This window comes from Pinus tabuliformis, chromosome 3_2, assembly GCF_031772625.1.
Source record: "Pinus tabuliformis cultivar Carrire ecotype Pingquan chromosome 3_2, CPIR1, whole genome shotgun sequence".
Lineage (NCBI taxonomy): Eukaryota > Viridiplantae > Streptophyta > Pinopsida > Pinales > Pinaceae > Pinus > Pinus tabuliformis.
The window spans coordinates 1105144271-1105169820 of NC_142302.1; the positions used below are offsets into that span (position 1 = coordinate 1105144271).

Genomic DNA, 25550 nt, shown 5'->3' on the forward strand with positions numbered 1-25550 from the left:
GATGGACAAGGGGGCGACCCCTTGTTCTCCAAGTAGTAGACCCGTTGTGCTCCCAATGGGTATGAGGGCACATAGATGACCCCAAGGGTCTCCATATGAATCAGAGATCCTCCGTAAGGATCCAAGTGGTGAAGTGAATGCTACCATGACATCGTACAAGTCTTGGGACACCTGTTAAGAGTGTGGGACTCCTATGGAGGCCTACTAGGCATAATGTACCAAGCATATCAGCATCATCCCAAAAGTGGATAACTAGTAATCTTGAGCCTCCATGAAGATCCGTGGAGTGATGTTTGTTGTTGTAGAGGCCAATGGCTCTCTATGCACACCCTACATGTGCTAATGTAGACCTCTGGGGTTAGGATCCCATAGAGGGAAACCAAACCCAAATGGAAACCACTTGTAATCCTGCATAAGATCCAACGCATCCCCTAGGCTTCCAGTACAGCTAGTCATTAAAATAATCGGGTAAAAGAGCTTACAAATCATGGATAACAACGAGGGTACTTCATAATGGCATGCCCTTCCCTAGTGGGTTTTGGCATGTGTTAGTGTCTCCAAGCTCCAAAGGGGGTTAGCGAAGTACCTTAAAAGGGGATATCATGTCCAAGGTAGATCCCTCTAATGGGGGTGGCAAGTGACAAATAAGTGAGGTGAAATAGGGAATGTGAGGGGCAACCCTAGGCCACACAGTGGGGCATTGGGGTAGCTAGATAAAGTGAAGCCCACACATGGGTATTTAGTGTATAGGAGGGAGCAGTCGTGGTACATGAGGTATCCCGACTTTGATTTTTCCACCCTTCTTCATATACCTTTTGCCTTCTATGAGTTTTCTTTAATTAACTGCTCGGGGCTCAAAGGACAAGAGCATGATGTGTAAGATATAACAGTGATTACCCCCTTTTAGGTAGGGCAATTCATTGCCCTCCAAGGGTCGGGTCAATCATGGGTTTGTGAATGACAGAGGAGGCTCATCTAGGGCCTATGGAACCAAGGTGATGGCCAATGATTGGAGTAAAGCTCATGTAATAGTTTTTTCCCATGTGCTAATTATATTTGTCTTAGCCATCTTTTGCATTTTGTGGTACAATTTCCTTTTAAATGTGGCCAATTATGCTTTCCACTTTTCTTTAAATTGCTTCAACCTTCGAGGCATCATTCTAGACCTGACCCAAGGTGGGGGCAAGGGGATAGGGAGGCTAGCCCTATGTGGACCCAGGATGGGAGAAAAGATGAATGGGGGTGTAGTGACTGGAAAGGGAGTAATATGTGTGGGTAAAGGAGTGGGACCACGCACCCAATTCGGGGTTTCCCAAGTAGTACCACTTGAGAACCAAATGGTCAATAAAGGAGATACCACGGGGCTAAGGTCCATGGGTAACAACCAAAAGAGATCAAGGGGACAAGAGCACAAACTGAGCCCACTCTTTTCGCCAAATCCCCATCAATCCATACCGAGAAGTATCCATGATAAATAAATCCAATATTCAATTACCAAATGACAAAACATACTTTTAGATTCAGGAGGCCCACCTTCAAACATACAATTAATACAAGTGGGTGTGGGACCACATGGATGGATCAGGTGGTAGAGAAATGGCACAACAAGCTAGTAGGAGGCTACAAGGAGTTTCTCGCTGCCAGTTAAGGCTCATCATGGAGAAAAATTTCACCTAGGGATATCACCCACGAAGTGGTGGGTAACAGGCCACATTCAATAGGAAATAGTACCACAAAATGCAAAAGATGGTTGAGACAAACACAATTAGCACGTGGGCAAAAGCCAATACATGAGCTTTACTACCTTACAAGGCCATCACCCTGGTTACGTAGGCCCTAAACGTGCCTCCTCTATCAGTCAGGAACCCATGATTGTCCCAACCCCTGATGGGCGATGAACTGCCCCACCTTAAAGGGGGTATCCACTGTTATACTTTACACATCAAGCTCTCATTCACTTGAGCCCCGAGCAGTTAACCGAAGAAAAACCATAAAAGGCATATGAAAAAGGGTGGAAAAATCAAGGTCGGGGTAACTCATATACCATGATTGCTCCCTCCTACACATCATTTACCTAAGTATGGGCTTCCCTTTCATTAGCTACCCTTGTATCATGGCATGTGACCCATGTTTTCCCCTTCATCCCCTACTCCGTTCCATCACTTTATCACATGTCACAACCATTTGAAAGATGTACCATGGACATACCACCCCCCTTAGAAGCAGAAACCACCTAATAGGGTGCTTGACTAAACCACCTTTGAGCTTGGAGACATTTGCACATGCCAAAGCCGACTATGGAAGGGCATGTCATTATGAAGTGCCCACCTGTTTTAAATGGTTTGCAAACTCTTTTACTTGATTTCTTTAATGACTTGTTGTACTGGAGGTGAATGGGACGCATTGGATCTTATGTAGGATTACAGATGGTCTCCATTTTGGGTTTGGTCTCCCTATACGGAGTCCTAACCCTCCAGAGGGATACATTGGCACATGTAGGGTGTATGTAGAGAGCCATGGGCCTCCACAGCAGCAGATAACATTCCATGGATCCTCAAGGTCATTCAGAGATTGCTCATTGTTTACTTATCAAGGAAGATGCACCTAGTTCACCATGCCCAACCGGCTCCATAGCTGCACCATACACTTGGCAGATGGTTCGGGATCTATATGATGATGTGGCATCACTTATATAATCATCCTAGCACTTGCAGATGGTCTACAGGCATCTTCGATCTATTTGGAGACCCATGAGGACATTTCTGTGCTCCCACATCCATTTGAGAGCACCACAAGTTTATTACTTGGAGAACAAAGGGCCAACCCCTTGTCCACTACTTTTGGAGTCCTAATTTACATTATGACACCTATGGACTTCATTAGGCCTCCTCTAAGGCCCAACGACACATGTTATTGATCATTTGACCCTCTTGAGAGGCTTACTCCTTTGTTATTGAACTAGTTTGGTGGGCTTGTCACCAAAAATACTTGTTATTTTTCACATTATTTTATTCTAGGGGCTAAATTAGGCCAAAATAAGCTAAATTGAATTCATTAGACATTGTATAAATAGATGATGAGTTGATTCATTCTCTCATCATCACTTAGATTGATCATAGGGGCTAAATTAGGCCAAAATAAGCTAAATTGAATTCATTAGACATTGTATAAATAGATGATGAGTTGATTCATTCTCTCATCATCACTTAGATTGATCATATTTTCTTGTGAGATTTTCGCTATTCTCTTTGGACGACGAAATTGGATGGATGGATGAATTTTGATGTTTGGAAATCTTCATTTTTGTCTTCGAGCTTCTATATTGGCATATGATGATGATTGGATATACTTTTTCTCACATGTAGGTGCTCTTTTAATGCTATTTCATCATTCTTTTCTATGTCACATAAATGATGTTGTGATTTTTGCTATACTAGGCCGAAATTTTGTTGCTTTTCTTGGGTAGCAGGGTATAAATTTGTCTTCAAATCACTTGAGCCTCTAGAGCTGGATTTTCAGGAGAAGGATCTCATTGAGACTTCACCTTCCCCTTTGCCCTTTTCTATTGTTCATCATCATGAGTCTTCATCAAGTGATTCCCTCACCCCTTGTCATATGATCTCAAGTGATTGTGAGCCCTTTCCCCCTTTCGAGTATAGTGTTGAGGAAGAGCCCCTCATTGATTATACTTTACCTCCTTAGACACACCCTCAGGGTTTTGATCACTCCATGACCTCCCCACTCCAATGTGACCATCACCTTGAGGAACCTATTTGTTAAACTCTTTTCCCTCACCCTTCGTTCCCCTCTCATCACAACCTTGTGGTGACTACAAAGCACGATATAATGAGTAATGATTGTGATAAGAAGTTCTTATGGATAATCATTTATTACACCATTGTGTACTTAGAGGGAAGGCTCCACATTTCTAGATTAACTTGTGTTCCTTCTCCTAGGGATTCCCCATACCTCACATGGAAACCATATTTTCCCACCTCCCGCTCGCAACATCCTCCATGTGTTTGGGTTTGCATATTTTGCATGAATAATCATATATGCAAGCATATTTCTATTGATTTGATGATATGTTGGTTGCACTGGATTTATGATTACACTTAATATTAGCTTCGTTGTATGCATGTTAGGGTAGGATGCATTCCATGCTCATTTTCTCATTACAATTAACATCATATGATATTTCTCATGGCATTAGATGCATTTAGATTAAATTTGCATTATAGTTACTTTCCTGTTGATTTTATGGCTTAACACTAAGCATGGGTGATCATAAGACACCATAGAAACATGTTGCCCCGTGCATTTAGTTTTTGACGTGCAGGTAACAGGTCTATGGTAACCAAGAGATTGTTGGTGTTCTCATGACCACCCGTTCGAGTAGCATCGCCCACTTGTCCGAGAGCTCATGTCCCAGTTGGAGCCAAATGTTACCCACCATTTTGTGGGTGATATTCCTAGGAGAAATTTTTTCTCCATGATGGTCCTCAGCCGACAACCACCAACTAGCTCATTGAGCCATTTCTCCACCATCTAAGCCAACCATGTGGTCCCTCACCCATCTGTCATGATCGTATGTTTGAAGGTGGGCCTTCCAAACCTAAAGGTATGCCTTGTCATTTAGTGATTGAGTATTTTAGTTTACTTATTGTGGAAATTCTTGGACATGGATTAATGGGGGGATTTGGCAGAAAGAGTGGACTAGATATGTGCTCATATCCCTTAGGTCTCTTTGGATGTTAACCTTGGACCCTAGTCCCGTGTGATCTCTTTTATTGACCTTTAGGCTTTGGGGATGGTACTACATGGTAAACCCCAATTTTGGTTGCGTGGTCCCGCTCCCCGATCCACATATATCACCCCCTTCTGCTCATTATAATTCCATTCCTCACTCCTCACACCTAGGTCCACATTCCTCCACTAGGTCCACACAGGGTCAGCGACCCCCTCTCCTTGGCCCACACCTTGGGCTGGGCCTGGAACGATGCCTAGAGGTTGATGCAAAAGAAAAGGAAAGAAAAAAACATAATCGGCCATATTCAACAGGAAATTCTACCAAAAAATGCAAAAGATGGCCCAGAAAAACACATTTACCACGTGGGCAAAAGCCAATACATGAGCTCTACCCCTTGCATGAACATCACCCTGGTTCCTATAGGCCCTAGACGAGCCACCTCTATAATTCAAGAACCCATGATTGTCCCAACCCTTGGTGGATGATGAACTACCCCACCTTCAATGGGGTATCCATTGCTATACTTTACACATCATGCTCTCATTCACTTGAGCCCCGAGCAGTTAATCGAAGAAAAATCATAAAAAGCAAAAGGCATATGAAGAAGGGTTGAAAAATCAAGGTCAAGGTAACTCATGTATCGTGATTGCTCCCTCCTACACATCATTTACCCAAATATGGGCTTCCCTTTCATTAGCTACCCTTGTACCTTGGCATGTGACCCAAGTTTTCCCCTTCAACCCCTACTCTATTCCATCACTTTATCACATGCCACCACCATTTGAAGGATAAGCATGGGCATACCACCCCCTTTAGAAGCAAAAACCACCTAATAGGGTGCTTGGCTAACGCCCCTTTGAGCTTGGAGACATTTGCACATGCCAAAGCCCACTATCGAAGGGCATCCCATTATGAAGTGCCCACTTGTTTTCCATGGTTTTCAAACTCTTTTACTTGATTTCTTTAATCACTTGGTGTACTGAAGGGCAAGGGGATGCATTGAATCTTATGTAGGATTACAAATGGTCTCCATTTTGGGTTTGGTCTCCCTATACAGGGTCCTAACTCTCCAGAGGGCTACATTAGCACATGTAAGGTGTGTGTAAAGAGCCATGGGCCTCCACATCAGCAAATAGCATTCCGTGGATCCCCAGGGTCATTCAAAGATTTCTCGTGGTTCACTTATAGGACAAGGAAGATGCACCTGGTTCACCATGCCCAGTCAGCTCCACAGTTGCACCATACACTTGGAAGATGGTCCAGGATCTATATGATGATGTGACATTACTTATATAATCATCCTAGCCCTTGCAGATGGTCTACAAGCATCTTCGATCTATTTGGAGACCCATGAGGACATTTTTGTGCCCCCACATCCATTTGGGAGCACCACAGGTTTATTACTTGGAGAACAAGGGGTCAACCCCTTGTCCACTACTTTTGAAGTCCTATTTTACATTATGGCACCTATGGACTTCATTGGGCCTCCTCTAAGGCCCAACAACACAGGTTATTGATCATTCAACCCTCTTGAGAGTCTTACTCCTTTGTTATTGAGCCAGTTTCGTGGGCTTGTCACCAAAAACTTGTTTCTAGCACATTATTTTATTCTAGGGGCTAAATTAAGCTAAAATAAGCTAAATCAAATTCATTAGACATTGTATAAATAGATGATGTGTTGATTCATTCTCTCATCATCACTTGGATTGATCATATTTTCTTGTGAGATTTTTGCTATTCTCTTTGGAGAACGAAATTGGATGGATGGATGATTTTTAATGTTTCGATATCTTCATTTTTGTCTTGGAGGTTCTATATTGACATATGATGATGATTGGATATACATTTTCTCACATGTAAGTGCTCCTTTTCTATGTCACATAAATGATGTTGCGATGTTTGCTATACTAGGCCGAAATTTTGCTAATTTTCTTCGGTAAAAGGGTATAAATTTATCTTTTGTTAGCATTACATCATGTTATGGGCCATGTTTCAATAAGTTAATGTTCCTAGAGGTATTTCATTGAAATTTATCTTGACAAGTCATCACATATTGCAAATTGAAGTATAAAGACCTTGAAGTAGTTTTCCTCATGCCCTAATTGACATGCAAAATTGTTCTAGAGGACTCCTTGACTAAAAGAAACCATCCTAAGCATTGGAATCATCTTGACTCCATTTCTCCCAAAGGATTAGACATTGATCCTCCATAGGTGATCACCTAAAAACATATTTTTCTCACCTCTCTCTCTTTCTCTCTAGACCTAGAATACATAAGTCACTTAGGGCATTAATTACCTCATAATTTAGCCATCCAAACACTTTGATTTTTGGTTTACATTTGCGTCAGTGTTTGTTCTAGAGGCCCTCCACATTTGAAGCAAATCCAACAGTGGGATCTCGAGATATTGCAAGCCCTAGCTCAAGGATTGTTTCTTTCCCTAAGTTTCCCTTGACTAGTAACCTCATTGGGATTATTGCATCAAATTAAAATAAAATTTCTACTTTAATCCCTTTCTCCCCTTCAATTAGGTCAAGCACACTCTTGTTTGATCAACTCCATACCCTTGACCTAATTTTGGGCCCACTTGATCGCGCAACTCATTGGAGCCAGTTTGACAAAGACCACTTGGAAACCAAATTTCCACAAGGGTTTTGAGGTCTAGGAATCTCCTTTACAAGTCATACCTTCGAACCCTAGCCCTTGAAATTTTCCTTGCTCTTCCTAAAGAGCCTTTCACCTTGCTCTCCAAGCAAGTAAGCCATATATTTGAGCCTCTTGTGAATAGGCTTTTAGGATCACCTTTCATCCCATCATTGATCCATTCATTATCTTGATCCTTGTTGTAAAGAGTAGGGAGCTTTAACTGAGGTGACAGTGGGCTATTGCTCCATTGTTGCCCTTGACCTAGCAGTTTCCCCTCTAGGATCCCCTTCTAGGACCCTTGCTAGTTTGAGCAGTAACAACACCTCCCAAGCTTTTTCAAAGTTCATCTTCTCAAAGGCTGTGGGCATAGAAGGCTAGCTCCTCTCTTGCAAAACTTCATTCACCATTGGAGGTTAAGCTTTGGAATACCAAGAGACACCCAACATCTTCAATCTTGAGAGCACTCTTATTGTACTTACTTGTTATAAAACCAGCTCACAAAAAGATAGAAAAGATAGATCAACGCCTTAGAATTCAGCCTCTTCGAGGGAGCAACCTCCTTTACATTACACAATGAATGATTATTTGATGATTCAAATGACAAAACCTCCTTTTTATATATAGGAGTCTAAGGAGTCACAATATAACCCAACTGACCTAACAATAATAATATAAAGGCACAAAAATAACAATAGAGAGATTCTATGGGGCACAATAATAACAATATGGGGACAATAGGGGCACAACAATATTAATAAGGGATACAACTACAATAGTAATAGGTTAATCACTAGTATTATAAGGACCTAACATGCCCCTCTCTTTCAAAAAGTGTTGTCCTCAACGCTTGAGTAGTTTTGGATGCTTCTGTATAAAATTCTCATCCTCCCATGTGGAATCTTCAGCAGATAAGTTCTTCCACTTGATGAGATACTCTGAAATTGATCGATTTCGTAGCTGTCGAGTTCTTGTTTCAGTGACTGCTTCCGGTTCCAATATAATTTTTCTTTCCTCGTCAAGTTCTGGCAATATTGTTTGAACTGGGAGCTTGTCACCTATAACCTTCTTTAAACATGAAACATGGAAAACTAGGTGCACTCGAGAAGTTGCAGGAAGCTCCAATTTGTATGCCATAGTACCAATCTTTTGCAACACCTTGTACGGACCATAATACTTTGGCGATAATTTATTATCCTTCTTAGCTTGCTTGAGGGACATTTGTTTATATGGTTGTAGCCGTAGGAATACCCAATCATCTACATCAAAACTTTTTTCGCTGCGATGTTGATCTGCTTGTTGTTTCATTCTATTCTGCGCCAACACGAGGTTATCCTTTAAGAGTTGGAGGACTTGTTGTTGATGCTCGATGTGATGTTCCACTGCTTGAACCTTACAATTTTCTCTTAAATATGATGTGATGGATGGTGGCTGATATCCATAAAGTGCCATAAATGGGGTCATTTTTGTTGTTGTATGGAAGGAAGTGTTATACCACCATTCAGCCAGAAGCAACCATTTGACCCATTGTGTATGTTTATCAGATACAAAGCAACGAAGATATCCTTCCAAACATTTGTTTACTATCTCAGTTTGCCCATCAGATTGAGGACAATACGATGAGCTATGAGCTAACTGAGTACCAAGACAAGAAAATAATTCTGTCCAAAAATTTCCAGTGAAAATGAGGTCTCTGTCACTTACAATAATCTTTGGGTTTCCATGTAGCTTTTGAATTGTTTCCATAAATGCAGTAGAAACTGTACTGGCTTTAAATGGATGTGATAATGCACAAAAGTGTGCATACCTGGTAAGTCTGTCAACTACCACCATGATGACACTCTTTCCCTCAGACTTGGGTAAACCTGTGATAAAATCCATTGAAACCTCCTCCCAACATTGGCTTGGAATGGATAAAGGTTGTAATAGACCCTGGGTCTTAATTGTTTCAACTTTATTTTGTTGGCAAACCAAACATTCGGCCACAAATTTTTGAATATCCGATTTAAGGCCATCCCAAAAAAATTCCTTCTTAACCCTGTGGTAAGTTTTTAAAAATCCAAAGTGTCCTCCTAAGGGAGAAGTGTGCAATTCCATAAGAATCTTTTGTTTGAGTTGGGAATTCTTACAGAGGTGTAAGCGATCTTTGTACCATAACGAATCATTTTGCCAGCTTAATGTATCAGATGTACTGGAATCTTGTGGCAACTTTTGAATAAGTGCCCACACTTCTTCATCATTCTTCCATTCCTCCCTTGCTTCCTTTATCCAATTTGGTTGGATAATAGAAATAGTGCACAACAATGCTTCCACATCCTCATCCTTTCTTGAGAGTGCATCTGCCCCCACATTTTGCTTCCCTTTTTTGTAGATGATTTCAAAGTCATAACCCAACATCTTTGTGACCCACTTTTGTTGCTCTTCAGAGGATAATCTTTGTTCGAAAAAGTATTTAAGGCTATCATGATCCGTTTTTACCTTTAAGTGTCTTCTCATTAGGTAGGGTCGCCATTTCTTAAGTGCATGTAGTATTGCCAACATTACCTTCTCATAAATAGCTTTGTGTAAAAACTTTCCCTGATTGGACGACTTTCAAAAGCAATGGGTCTTTCATCTTGCATTAAAACAACACCAATTCCATTTCCTGAAGCATCACATTCCACAATAAAGGTTTTTGTGAAGTCCGGTGTAGCTAAGGCCAGTGCTTGGCACATTGCCTCTTTAAGATGTTCAAAGGCCTTTGTTGCTTCTGGAGTCCATGAAAATACATCTTTCTTCAATAATGTTGTTAGAGATGCTGCTATTCTCCCATAATTCTTAACAAAATTGCGATAATACCCTGTCAACCTGAGAAATCCTCGCAGATGCTTTATGGATGTGGGGATTTTCCATTCCTTAATGGCTTTAATTTTGTTAGGGTTTACCTTAACTCCTTCATGAGATACAATATGACCCAGATATTCCACCTCTTGTACTCCAAAGAAACATTTGAATCTTTTGCATATAATTGTTTCTCCTCCAATAGTTGTAGCACCCTGTCAACATGTTCAACATGATCCTTCCAAGACTTGTTGTAGATTAGTATATCATAAAAGAATACTAACACAAATTTTCTAAGGAAGGGTTTGAAAATGGAATTCATCAAACCTTGAAATGTAGAAGGTGCATTGATAAGGCCAAAAGTCATGACCAAAAATTCATAATGACCCTCATGAGTTCTAAATGTTGTTTTCGGAATGTCTTCAGTCTTCATTCTGATTTGATGATATCTTGAACGAAGATCCAACTTGGTGAAGTAAATTGATCCATGTAATTCATCCAGTAATTCATCAATGACAGGAATGGGAAAATTATCTTTAATAGTGAGCTTGTTGAGCTCCCTATAATCCGGACACATGCGCCATGATCCATCCTTCTTGTGCACCAATACTACTAGAGCAGAGAAAGAACTTTGACTAGGTTGAATTATACCCACCTCTAGCATTTCTGCAACCATACGTTCAATTTCACTTTTTTGGGCATAGGGATATTTGTACGGCCTGATGTTTGGAGGAACACTTCCTGGAATCAGATGAATAGCATGATCATGATCACGAATAGGTGGGAGACCTTTGGGAGTCTCAAATACCTTGGAATGATTGTCCAAGACTTTTTGGAGATCTGGAGAAATAGATGATTTCGATGTGGAAACATCTAGTGAACATAATTGTTCAATTACACCTCTTTGTTCCTTTTTTAGAAGCTTTGTCATGTCGTTAGAGTTGATTATATTTCTCGGTTTCCCTGCAATACCCTTAATTAAACTTCCTTTCCTTCTGCAGAAAATTTCATGAAAAATTCTTGAAAATTAAAAGCTATTGTACCCAAGGATTGTAGCCATTGGACTCCTAGTACAACATCAACACCTCTCATTGGAATGGAAAGCATTGGGTTAGTCAATACATATTCTTCCATGGATAGCTTGATATTATGGCACTTTCCAGAGCAATTTATCGTTCCTCCATTTGCAACCATCACTTGACACTTCGGTGCTGGATATAGGAAGCAATTCAATTCTTTTGCTATCTTACAATGAATAAAATTGTGGGTACTTCCTGAATCGATCAACACTATTACCTTTTTCTTCTTGATTTGTCATTCTATCTTGATGGTTTGAGGAGTGGTAATTCCAGCCAATGCATTACAAGATATGATCGGATTCATTTCTTCTTTATCTAGGCTTTGTTCCTGGAGTATATCCTTTTCTTTTGACCTATCTTGCTCCTTTTCTTCTTCCTCTTCACAATCTATGTAAAATAATTTCTTCTCGGCACACTTATGACCTTTAGTGCATTTGCTATCACAACCGTAACAAAGCCCTTTTGCTCTTTTTTCTTCCAATTGTTGTGGTGTCAACCTTATAGGTTGTAGAAGGCTAGGGGCAACAACACTTTCATCTTTATAGTTGTGAGTGGTATGCTTCCTAATTGCCATAATTTTGCTTTCTATTTTTCTTGTTAACCTTAATGTCTTCTCTAATGAATCAGGTTCCCAAAGGCGAACATCATGTTGGATATTATCCTTTAAAGTTCCTATGAACACATCAATCCTATGCTCCTCTGGAATATTTTTTATCCTTATGTTCAATTTTTGGAACTCCTCAATGTGCTCCATTATTGAACACTTTTGCTTGAGACTTATCAATTGGCTAAACAAAGTGTTGCGTTTTATATCCTCATAATGTGCTGTCAATTCTTCCTTAAAAAGTTGCCCAAGTGATAATTTGTTTACAAGAGCAAAGCCATTGATACCATACAAACTAATTTGGTTCCAAATATAAAGTTGCAATACGTACCTTTTTTGTGTTTTGCACATTATTGAGATCGAAAAATTGCTCCATCTATAATATCCCTGTTGCGGGATCCTTGCCATCAAACTTCCTCATATCGATTTTTGGAATATGGTGGGTCTTCGATCCAACATTAGAGTCTATGAAATCATGATTAACATTTCTTTTGTTCTCATCATGAGTTTCATTTACTACCCTTTCACCATTAGTAAGTATTTCTTGTAGAAAATTTGTCAAATCTGTCTTCAAATCTACCATGCCTGTCTTCAAATCTATCTTCAAATCGTCCATCTTAGCTTCCACGTCATTCATCTTAGCTTCTACATCTTTCTTTAAACCATCCATCTTAGATTCTGTTACTTTTTGTGCGAGTGACAATTGTTGCACTTGGTCTCGTAATTTTGATATATCATGTTGCACTTCTTCCTCTTCTTGATAAGTCATGCTAGAGCTTTCAGGTTGCTTACTAGGTGTTTGCATTTTCTTTTCTCGAGGCATCAGTTACCGATAATAATGCTCTACTGTGCCCTTTGAATTCCTTCAAAATAATTTTTCAAACCAAGGCTAAGCAAAAATTTTAAAAAAATCTACACACGTTTTTTCACTTTGTAGGAGCTCGATATTGCCTCTGAGGTATCTTTGTAATTTCGAATCATCCAGTTCTGAAATTGCAAACTGCAGTAGCCCTCTATGTCCTCTTTCCAATGCCACCAGTCTGATCGAATTTAGATTCTCCAAGGCAGAGTTATGCACAATCTCCCAAGATGACCTGATTATAGACCTTTTTAGAAGAGCGAACTTGTAGGAAGTGCCACGTGTCACTGTTTCGACCTTAGGATCTGAAAAATATATACAGGAAACTAAAGTCCGTCCTCTTTCTGTAACTTCTTACAAAATTTCAATCTGATGCTCAAAACAAAAGTTATGACTATTTTCCCCAGGTCACCTGTTTGGAATGTAATTCGGGAGTCTGCAAAAATTCCAACTTCCTCAGATCATATCTCCGCAAATATAGCGCGAAAAGATCTAAAATTCGAACCTGCGGTTCAGAATGATTTCGGCCCAAATGAGTTTTTTTTTTAGCATCTGAAACATCGCAGAAAAAAGATATAGGGAAAATGCCATGATGAACTATTTGGAGCAGCAAAACCTTAGAATTCAAAAAGCTCTAATACCAAATGTTATGAACCAGTTCACAAAAAGATAGAAAAGATAGATCAACGCCTTAGAATTCAACCTCTTCGAGGGGGCGCCTCCTTTACATTACACAAATGAATGATTCTTTGATGATTCAAATGACAAAACCTCCTTTCTATATATAGGAGTCTAACGAGTCACAATATAACCCAGCCGACCTAACAATAATAATATAAAGGCACAAAAATAACAATAGAGGGATTCTATGGGGCACAGTAATAACAATATGGGGACAATAGGGGCACAACAATATTAATAAGGGATACAACTACAATAGTAATGGGGTAATCACTAGTATTATAGGGACCTAACATTACTTTAGTCTCTAATTCTAACTTTCAAAAAAGAAGTCTAGTACTTGAAAAAACTCATATGTTGTAATGATTCCTCTTGAAGTTTTACTTGAGACCTTAAGGGAAGGTTTCTCATCTTTGTAGCAATGTAATAAAAAGGCCTAGTTTTTCTTGTGGGGGATTAGGTTTCACCCAAGGCATCATTTTCTCCTTATTTAGAAGGAGAAACATGTGGGTGGATTGATCTTGCATTGTTTTCTTAATTTTCATTTTGCATGCCTTAAGAATTAACACAATCTCACCATCACATTCTAACTTTCTAAATTAAATTTTGCTACAAGTTTCCATTTTATGTCTTGCATTTGAGTTTTGCTTTTAAGTACAAGTTGAAAATTTCAATTTGGAGCAACTTATTTCATTATACATAGGCATGTAAATTCATGTGGAAAAATTTGATTAACAATTTGCTTCATGTTTGCCTCACTATAGGCTCATTGTTTACTTGCTCATATATTTTAAAGTTATTTGCTCACCTTACAAACATATCATACTTTAAAACTTCATCTCATTTCATTGCTTTAGTTGGTTGATCATTGATATATCATTTGTTAAAGCACTTACTTTGAGCAACTTACAATCTTATGTGGTTGTGAAGTTTATGTTTTTGTATCTTGTACAATTTTGAGCAATTATCTAAGTTATCTCATTGAGCATATTTCCATTTACTTGAAGCATTTTCTTTTACAAGCACTAATAAACTTACTTGGATTTCATTTAGGCATATTAGCATAACTTGCATCTCTAATAAAAATTTACCTCCAAGCATAAGCTTGGCGAAAGACATCTCTTAGGGACCCCTTTCTTTCATCAACTTGAGGGACATAGAACCTCTTATGTGGTTAACACGATGACCTTGCAGTCGTCAGAGCCACAGTGTCTACAGTGCCGGAGGCATTGGGTGTGTTGGGTAATCCAAGGGAGGTATCATTAATATAATGTTGGTTATCTTTCCTTGGACCCCTTACACAACTTACATAAGAGACTTGTTTCAAAACAGTGGAAAGAAAGTCACATCTAGACTAGGCATTTAGATTAAAATTAACCAAGATAATTGCATTTAATCTTAGTTTAAGTGCATTTCATGCTAACACATTTTACTGTTTTACTTGTAAATTATGTCATGTACTTGTTATTGATGCAAATATTTTTAATTGATTATCTTATATAGGCAAGTGTCATCTTGTTTCACTTTTGGAAGTAAAGTATAATTTGTTCCCTTTGCAAGTCATCCTATATTGTTTGCTTACATGCTTTGGATTTGTGAATGATTTATATATTTTGAGAGCATTTCTTGAAAGCAAAATTTTATATTTTGCTAACATCTTATGTTTGATTGACAGAGTTACTTGTGTTTGGAAACACTTCATTTTTCTTGAGCAAGTATTATTTATTTTTAAGGAATATTGAAGGCACTGGTTTTATGTATGCAAATATTTGATTCATGTGTTGATGGTTATATATTTCATTTCATATTACTCATAATCTTAAAAGAAATCCAATTCACTCTAACATCTCCTAGAAACCTCACATCCTTTTTAACTTAGTTTTCCATTCAGGGACCACCCCCCTTAGCTTACTTAGGAGAGAGCTTAAACGGAGAAAGAGTTGGAAATAGGTGATAGCCCCATCTCTTAAATTTGCCACCAACCACACCTTGTGGGGTTAAGGGTTTTTCTCACTAACTTAGGTGTATGTGACGGACGACAACAAGACTCTCTATTGCACTGCTACATCATTGATCTATTGATGTCTAGGTGACCTCATTTGCTTGCTAGTAAGGGATTTGGTTTGGTGATGTCTCTAAGGTCTCTTATCGGGGGGGAGAATGGTTCCTTTGGTTCGCATTGATTTGGACGTAAAAGCGATGTTGTCATCAACCCAAGTCTTAGTGCCCCTATCTAATGGGAGCACCATAAAGAAGGTAATCCACTGAACAAGATCTGACCTAGGAGGTTGGAAAGTGTGGGAACAAAGCCTGAGGGCCTCTTGCATGTAAAGGGATAAGCATCTCTGGACTAAGAATTGGAAGAAACTAGAAAGAGTCTAGGTCACCCTAAATAGGCAAGAAATCTCTCAAGCATCTCATAATAAGTGGGGCAACAAAAGTTGAAGAGCTCCTTCGACTCAATCTCTCGAAGATGACATAGCTGCCACATCTTATCTAAATGGTCTATCTTGTGGTCAATCTCAATCCGTAGTTGATGAGAGTTGACTCTGAACTATCCTAAGGGAATCCGAAGGGTGTGAATCCAATGGCAAAGTGTGGAATGGGCACAAACAATGAGTCCATCCCTCATCATCATGAAGTTCTCAACATAAAAGGCCATCTTTAGACTTATCCCACCTTGAGGGTTTATCCAAGTGACTTGTATTTATTGCCTATAGATATCCTCACGAATGATTGTATTCGTTTCTTATTTGGTTGATAAGAGGTGGATGGGTGCACACAAGGAATTTCTAAATCGAGGTAGTCGGTCCAATGTAATACCAACCGAAGTAAGGAGATCCTCCTCGTCCAAGATGGTGCACTCTCCACCAAGTTGTTAGTTCAATGCCTCCTCTTCCATGGTGGTCCACTATCCAAGTGTCCTTGGGCAAGGTGCCCCTCTAATTGTGTGCCACATGTCTTCTCATGTGCTTAATCCTACTCTCATGTGTGCAAATGTGGTCACTAAGCTCTAATGTTCCTCCTCAAAATGTGTTTGCCAACATCCATGAAGTATGCTCCTCAACCCCAGCATTCTAAAGTCATGTGTCCAACCTTCAAGGTGTATATCACACAGTCCCAAGCTCCTAGGGCTCAGTACCATCCTCCAAGTGCCTAGTGCTTCTCCTCCTAGGTAGTATCTGCCCTAATTGAGCAACAAACTCTCCCATTGCATGCACCCAATTGGTTTGTCAACACCAAACAAGGTAACAACTTCATAGGTAACAGCACCAACACACTAACCAAGGTCAAGCATCTAGCCAAATTAAGCCATCCATATGTCCATGAAGCATCACCAAGCAGCCAGGAGACATAGCTCTCTACTAGCAAGGTGAAAACACTTTTGGACTAACGCCAAATGCTAACAATTATGTAGATAGGATTTTAGGTCAGATCAAGTCTCAATGTTTTAATGGTTTTGCAAGCCATAGCTTTACTTACTTAAGTATCATAAGCTCCCAAGGCTATTAACATTAATGCAAATCAGAGATGCAAAAGAAAATAAACGTCAATTGGATCACAAACCTTGCCAGGATCTGAAAGTATTGCATATGCTTCTCCAATCATTTGAAACAATTTCTGTGCATCCTTGCGGACCTCCTCCTCGCATTCGTTTAAGAGTCCATTATCTCCAGCATCATTTCGCACCAAGAACTGCCCAGCCTGTAACATTATCCGGAAAGAAGTTAAGGAAAATAATAAAACCAACAATGACAACAAATATCATATCACAGGCCAATGGCTTACAAAAGTAAAGAACTAAGTATATTATTATCACTGAGGCGTTTAGTTCAAAATTAGAAACTCCTCAAAAGATAGTGACCATACTCGTGGATAAATTTCTAATTGTACTATTGACTCATCTAGATGAACTAATCCCAACATAAATCCTTCAGAAACCATGGCCTTATCTGGAGAACCACAATCCTGCCAGGAAGCAGGGAGACTACAAAACAAATAAAATTGTTGTGGACATCAACACCACAAATCAATCGCATAAACTGTATTGAAACTGAAAGTAAACCTTGTCCGGATGATGTTTAAGAGCTGCCTTTCGATACGACTTCTTGATCTCAGCAGCACTACTTGAAGGTTCAACACCCCTGTAATCATGAAGAACATCCCAGGGCATATGAATTCTTGATGAAATAATATAGCCTGCAATGCTTCCTGAAGCAGTTTATCTCTCATACAACTAAGCAATATGAATCAAGGCCGTTTACATGAAATAAAAGAAAGGCTAACAAAATATGCATTACATCAAGGCCACTTCCATAAATGTTGTCATGCAATGATATGTCCTTTTACATAAACATCTAAATATGAATGTTCTATTCACATATAAACTGGAAAGCAATTTGAAGTGTATAAAATGACTACATCATAATATGGATTCATTCCATTATTCTTGGTGATATATTCAAAAATGATCTCCTACACAAGGGGTACTCACAATAATTGATGCCACAGAAACAAAGGAAAGAAAGAAATTATATTTATAACTATGGCTGGCCAAAAGGTGGTAATGGGAACCGTTGAATACATCATATTTATTATACCAGGGGAGGGCATAAAGCATCTCCAAGGTAGATGGAGAAAAGAAAAAGAAAAATAGTACAAACAATACAGCATATAAGCAGGTATATTGTAAATACCACCATAAATGTCCCCATGGTTAGCAGAACCAGCAGGCTTGGACCAGTTTGGAGGATTTCTGGTCTGGAATAGTCCTCTGAACCAGTTTCAGATTGGTTTATTCTTGAATCAGCTGGGTCAGTCTCTGAATCAGTCAAACCTGAACTGGCCTAACCGGTTAGTTCAGATCCCAAACTGGCAAGTTCAATACTGCCCTGAACCACACACTAATAACCAGAAAATAATAGACTGGAAAAAATTAGAAAGAAAAGGAGGGGTAACTGGTTAGTTAAGACTCCAAACTGGCAAGTTCAATACTGCCCTGGTCCACATACTAATAACCAGAAATGAAGAAAAGTGGGGACACTTTTTAGAATTGTATTTTTATTTTAATATTATTTCTCGAAGTTAATGTTGACATTTGTCATTAAATAAAATTTTAACATTAAAAATTAAAATGAGACCCCTTATTTGATGATGGAAAACAAGCCATCAGAACTCACATGGAGAAGAAGATAGAAACTGAGGTGTTTTTCAGCGTTCACCATACCTGATAAAATTTTCAGCATTTAAGCATACATGCAAAACAGACACTTGTACCCCTTCTGCACCCTTAGAGTTGGAAATTGTCAGATTCTAAGAGTGAGACCTGGAGGGGGAATAGATTGCTCAGTGATGGCAACTGATTGAAACTTCCATGTAGAAAATTTGTGTCATGTAGCCCCACCTGGTTTCAAGTTATTTTGCACATCAAGTTTAATGCCCAAACCCCATTGTTCATTGCCGAGATTTAAACTTGAATGTAAATGCAATTAAAACACTAGAAGCTACCACTAATTTTTTTACAAATCAGCTGATAAATTTCACAAGCATGGACAAAATTTAGAAACTAATATTTGGTCAATCAGACCTTGGGAAAACCCCATAGGGAGAACCAGTAGGAAGAGAATTTTTATTTGCTTTTTCTCAGAGAAATTTAGAGCATTATTTACATAACAGGGGTACTTATCTCCCTCCTAGAAATTCATGCCAATTCCTCAAAAACCGTGCTTCTGTCTAGAAATTCATGCCACATTCCAGCACATCTCTCCTTGAAATTTGTGCAACTGTTCAGACTTCTCTGCCCTCAAATTTCATGCTACAGTCTGACATATCTGCCCTAGAAATTCATGCCTCAGACTGACTTTTCTGCCCTCGAAATTTGTGCTTCAGACTAGCAATTTCCTCGAAATTTGTGATGTCAGACCAGCAATACATGCAGCCTGACTCCCTCAAAATTTGTGCTGAGTCTTCTCCTCAATTTTCGGGCCACTGTACCTCCTATACCTTCTCAGTTTGCAGGCTTCTGTACGGTCTTTCCTAGCTGCAAGTGCTTGGTATTTCAGCCTTCTCCTCCAGCTTATCTTTTCCTCTCCTCTTCTCCAAATCTACACATGAAGAATAATTGAGCCTCCATTTGCCTTCCCCCACCCCTTTTACTCTCCATAAGGATAAGAATACCTATCCCTATGATCAAGAGCTGAGATTAGATCTCAGCTTCTTTTGATCAAGGGTAGAGATTTAATCTCACATTGAGCCCCCCTCATGTCTCCCCCTTCATTAATGACCCCCTCTAGTCACTTTAATAATGTGTTGTAGCATGTACTTTTTGCCTCAGAGTCACTTTAATATTATAAAAGTACAATGTACTTTTAGACCTCATAAAGTGACTAAAAAGTCACATGACTTTAATGATCTCATAAAGTCACACTAAAAAGGTGGGTTCACTTGTTTTCCTAGGCTTAGGCAAAAAGCACTAGGAAACACCTCCTTGGTACCTTTTTCAAAACACTCTTACTGAGGAAGGTGTTTCTCACCACTCCCATCTTATCCCTGAAGGTAGACATACTTGCCCCTTGGCAAGGACTTGGTGAGAATGTTTGCAACCTATTCATGAGTGGATATGTACTCTAGCTTCACTGCCCCTTTCTGAACATAATGCCGGATGAAGTGGTATTTGATCTTGTTGTCGCACATAATGTCTAGGCAGCGCAACAACAACTCAGATCGGGGGCTGTCACACTAATCCATCTCTTTGTTTGAGTTGTCTCCCAATAGCAAACTAAGGGGGGTAGACCCTATGGAAATGGAATGAGTTAATATTAGTTGGGGACCAACCAAACTGGGAGACACAGTTAAGCAAACAATACTTGTTTAGGTTGCACAAGATTTTGAAGGATTCAAATTGATTTGAGGAAAATGATACCAATGCCTTGTGGAGTCCAAGTAATGGATGGGAAACTGTTGTTGAATGACTCGACTACCTTATATGCAAATGCAAAACTTAAAGCTATGTGAAATGCAGGGACTTGGTTAATTTTAGTTAAATGCATGTTTTAAGTTTGATCCTTTAATTTTCTATTGACCAAGCTTATGCTTGGAAGTAAAATTTTAATGTGCATGTACTAGCTTAGTATGCAAATGCAAAGTGAAATGATGTGATGGTGAAAGGAGGGCCTAAAATTATTTCTGAAATATGTCATGAGTGCTTTTTTAACTTAAGGCTCAGAAAAATGATCTCAATGCAAACACAAATACTTATACCAGCTATGTAAAATATGAAGTCTGCACAAATAATTACTGAAATATACAATAGGAAACCAATGTAAAGTGTTGGAAATAAAACACTTAATATTCAGAAATCCAGTTGTATGAGGTACTCAATCAGAGATCATTAGATGCATAAGTAGAACTAAATTAGTCCTACTGAATGAGCATGTAAAAACAAATGTACTTCAAAAATTAAATTAAATGTTCAGATCACAACAATTAGGTGCAAAGTCTAAAATATTAGCTCTAGTAATCTGCTCTTAAAACAAATGACACTGCTAGCAATTTATTCTAAAACCAGGGGTCCTATTATCATGCAAGATTCAGATTTTTTCTATGTAACAACAAAAACTTCAAATGACAAACTGATAACTAATAATTCAAAAAATTTCTGAGTTTAACTATTTCCAATCTAGTGATGCATTTGATCTTAAAACTTAGAAATAAATTATTGAAAAAGCAATGAAATAATATTCATAAATTTGTCAATTAGCATGCAATAATTTCTGCGAATAATTCTATTTCTGAAATGTACTGTAATAAAAGACTGCAAACTAAATTTGTTGCTAAACTTTAGTTAACTGGAATTCTATGCTAGTATTAGTCATGCTTTCAATTAGATCAATGAAATGAAGTAAGGGTTTAGAGGATGTGCACCAATCAACCCTTAGGGGCTTGAAGATACTTGAAGACAAGCTGCCCAAGTCACTGAAAATCTTCCAATCCAAATGCCAACTCAGAAAATTTTTGTTAAAAAAGCTGTTAATGTTTTTGGGAATTTTATTGAAAAAATTAGTGAAAAAAATATGGTGAATGAGGAGAGGCTTGAGGGTGGAGATGAGGCAGCGAAAGGAAGGAGGTCCAAATGAAGGGGAGGCCAAGAAGAAGGGGAGATCAAGAAGAGAAGGCCGAGAAAGAGAAAAAGGAGGCCGACAGGAAAGAAAGGGAGCAAGGGGTTGGAGATGGCCAGCACAGGGCCTCAAGGCCCTAAAAAAATTGCCCACGATCTTCCTGAAAATTTTCTTCAACCTACAAATAAACTGGAGATCAGATCTTGTCTTCAAAATCCACAAAAATCGTCCGCAATCTTCAGATTTGTTCCTGCACAAATAAAAGCTAGAAAACCCCAAAACATGTATATACAAAAATATGAAATACCCAAAACCCCAATGAACTTAAAAATTCGAAATTTACAAATCTACAATAATATTCTACAGATCTAGCAGATCTGCAAATCAAAGCCCTCTATTAAGCCAGATCTAAACAATTTTGCACAAATTTATAAATAAACTGGAGGTTTTAAATAAAGGCACAAGCCCAAGAAAAACCATGCAAATAAAATACTTTGTAAGATGACTTCAGAATTTAAAAACAATAGGCTCTTTAGATTCTGTAATCTGAGAGTCAGTTGGTCTAGCTGAGGACTTCCCCAATCACCCTCCTGAATGATAACTTTTGCACACTTAGATCTAATTGTTAGATTAATAGAGATTCAAAATCATAAAATTATCACGAAATAGAGATACTTGCTAGTTCTATCAAACCAAAATGATATTTTAAAAACCCATAAATTTGTGCAAGATACTTGTGCACAAATCAATCTTTAAAGGCTATTATCCAGCGAATACAAATAAAAACAATAGAGTATTAAGAACAATATTACCACATAAATCTGAAAGAGAAATGCCACGGTTTGAAACTCCAAAGCCTTTGCTTTTTATTAACCAGAAAAAGTTACAAGAGCTTTCGCAGAGCAAGTACACATTTGAAAAATCGGATCCAAATATTGGAGAGAGACCTCTAATTTATAGATAAATTCTCCAACAGCTAGTTGGCTTGATCCCCGTCAAAACAATCTTAACCGCTGATGAAGATCAAATGATCTTTTAAGCATCACCATTGAAATAAAGTTATTTTTTGAGGAAATTCGAATTTCACTTTTAATTTCCTTTTAATTAAGTCAAAAATGATTATTTTGAGTTAATTGCCTCAAAAAATTGACTTTGACTTAACTACTATGGCCCAAGGGTCCAAAATATCTTGAAATTTTCAATATTCCCTTGGTCGAAAACCTCCAAAAATTTAAAACTTTAAAACCCACGAATTTTAAACGTTGGAGGATTTAATTTTTCCTATGACCTAAATTAATTAAATTTCTAGCTTTAGCATTTTAATTTATTTTAGCTAGGAATTTTGATTAATTGACTGATGAGGGGATTATTAATTTTTCCAACCCTCTAATATTTTAGCATTATCACTAAAATATAATTTACATGAAATATTACATTTCTAACCCATGAAGGGGGCACACCCGTTCGTTATAGACCCTCAACATTTACCTATTTATGCGACTCAAAATATGATCTAGTAGACTAAGTGACTTGTAATAAAATAATCTAACAAAATAGTTAGAATTATTCCCAAATCACTTTTACAGAGACTTAATAAATAGCACTAAGACTCATTTAAAATCATGACGAAAAAATCCACCCTAGCTTTGGAGTGAGGCTGGAGGGAAAAACTTTGTCGATCATCAATGTTTAAAAACACACATGAATCAGTGAGACAAAAAAGCTCCTAGGATAGGAATCATCATAAATAAATATTAAAAAAAAAAATTACCTAAATCGTTACATACATTTGTTTTACTAGGACCATTTACATCACAAAATGCAGAATGGGTTTACAAAACTCCAGTGTACATATAGCTGATAATGATGTATCTGTGGATCATCTGAGTGCTCGGACTTGATGGAAATTTATGCACGAAAAAATGTACAACTATGGGGTACTTGACATTGAGTAGTCAACAGATCTCAATATGCTTTGACCTGTCATGAGATACTGCATTCTCCGTGAGTTTAATACAATTGTAATTATCACAGTAAATTGTAGTTGGCCTCGGCCACTGGCCAAATAAGCCATACCACATCTTGTGAAACCAAACGGTTGCACAACTAGCCTGACTAGCTACAATGTACTCAGTGCCACTGATCTTTGTTTTCCTGATGAACCACGACACCACTAACGAACACAACATGAAACAACATCTAGATGTACTCTTCTTGTCACTAGCACTACCTACCCAATCTGAGTCTGTAGAACCTATCAACCTGATCCCATCTCCATGGACATAGTCCATTCCATAATCCAATGTGCCTTGTAGGTACAACAACACATGTTTTGCAACCAACCAATGCACCCTCCTGGGCTCCATCATAAACTAACTCAATGTGTTGATTGCGAAACAAATATCTGGTCTAGTGTTGACCAAATACATCAATAAACTGATCACTTGATGATATAAAGTGGGGTCTACCAACTCGGAATTAGAAGCATGCAACTTCTTCTCGTTGGAAATCATCGGTGTGGCCATTGTCCTGCAGTCTTCCATACGAAATCTCCTCAATATGTCCCCTGCATACCTGCCCTGGCCCAAAAAGATATGCCCATCCTCCTACCAAACCTCCAAACCCAAAAAATAGTGCATTAGTCCTATATCAATCATCTCAAACTTTGAAGCAAGATCTCTCTTGTAGTGCTCAATGAGTCTCTCCTCTCCTGTAATGAATAAATCATCAACATACAATACAAGAATGAGTGGATCCTCACCAACCACAATGTAATATAGGTTCGGATCCGCATCATTCTTCTTGAAACCCATGTGCTGCAAGTAGGAGTTAATCCTCAAGTACCATGCTCTCGGGGCCTACTTCAGACCATATAAGGCTTTCTTAAGCTTGCATACATGAGACTCTCTCCCATGCAAATCCCTGTGGCTACTCAATATAAACCTCCTCCTATATGACTCCATTGAGAGAGGTGGTCTTCACATCCATCTGGTGGATCTTTCAACCCATCTCTATTGCAGTGGATATCACTACCGCAATTGAAGTGTATCGAACCACTGGTGTGAAAGGCTCATAATCAACTCCCTCTTGTTAGTTTTTGTAGCATCAAAGGTGTTCTAGTCTTGAAACTTTGTGGAGAGACTAAAACACATGAGTTCTCCATAACCCATAAATCATTTTTGGAAATTCCACCTAGAAGTGTCTCAATTAGATTATTTGCCTATTTTTAATGATTTCCTAAGTCTCAAAACTTTGTGGAGAGACTAAAACACATGAGTTCTCCATAACCCATAAATCGTTTTTGGAAATTCCACCTAGAAGTTTCTCAATTAGATTATTTGCCTATTTTTAATGATTTCCTAAGTCTAAACTTAGGAAAAGGGGTTAACTAATCATAATTAATTGAGATAAGGTGTGCATCATATAGAAACTCACACAGATCGATAGAGAATTAATCTAGGCCCTTGATTAAGTTTTAATCTTGGTTGTTGTAGGTCCAGCAGAGGATTATAAGAAGAAGTCGATGGGTAGATGGAGAACACACTTGTGAGAACCACAGAGAGTTCAATTTTCAAGAGAGCCAAAATGCTGGAAGAGTTCGAGCTTCAGTAGGGAAGTAAAGACAGAGAGGGGCAAAGACAGTGAAGTCAAAGGAAGATTTCCATATTCGGTGAGTGCGTTGCAGATAGAGGCCGAAATTTCTCCAAGAAGCTATGCAGAGGTAGTGCAAAGGCTTCAAAGGGTAGTTCAATTTGCTGAGAAAGGAAGACATTTTCAGTTCCAATGGTTAGGTAGAGGTTCCAAAGGGCCAAAGAATTATTTTCCCAATAAGCAACAGGCATGACGGCTAGACTGGCAGTCAATTCAAGCAACACGTGTGTCATGCATCATCAGGTTGACACAAAGCATGTGCAGGCCAAGTTGGATGGCTAGCCTTTTAGAGCTCAGACAGAGTCAGGATTGCTCGGAGAGAGGGTAATTTCCCTCAAATTATTT

At 38.6% G+C, this 25550-nt stretch overlaps 1 protein-coding gene across 1 annotated transcript in view; it reads right to left on the reverse strand.

The window, feature by feature from the left end:
* The window catches only part of LOC149184528 (uncharacterized), a 322500-nt gene that overhangs the window by 57194 nt on the left and 239756 nt on the right, over positions 1–25550 (reverse strand). Inside the window, exons 12-13 of the mRNA XM_089415361.1 lie at positions 17504–17582; positions 17005–17142 (exon numbers count right to left, since the gene is read on the reverse strand). Coding sequence (XP_089271487.1) covers positions 17005–17142; positions 17504–17582 — 217 coding nt within the window. The remainder of the gene's footprint in view (positions 1–17004; positions 17143–17503; positions 17583–25550) is intronic.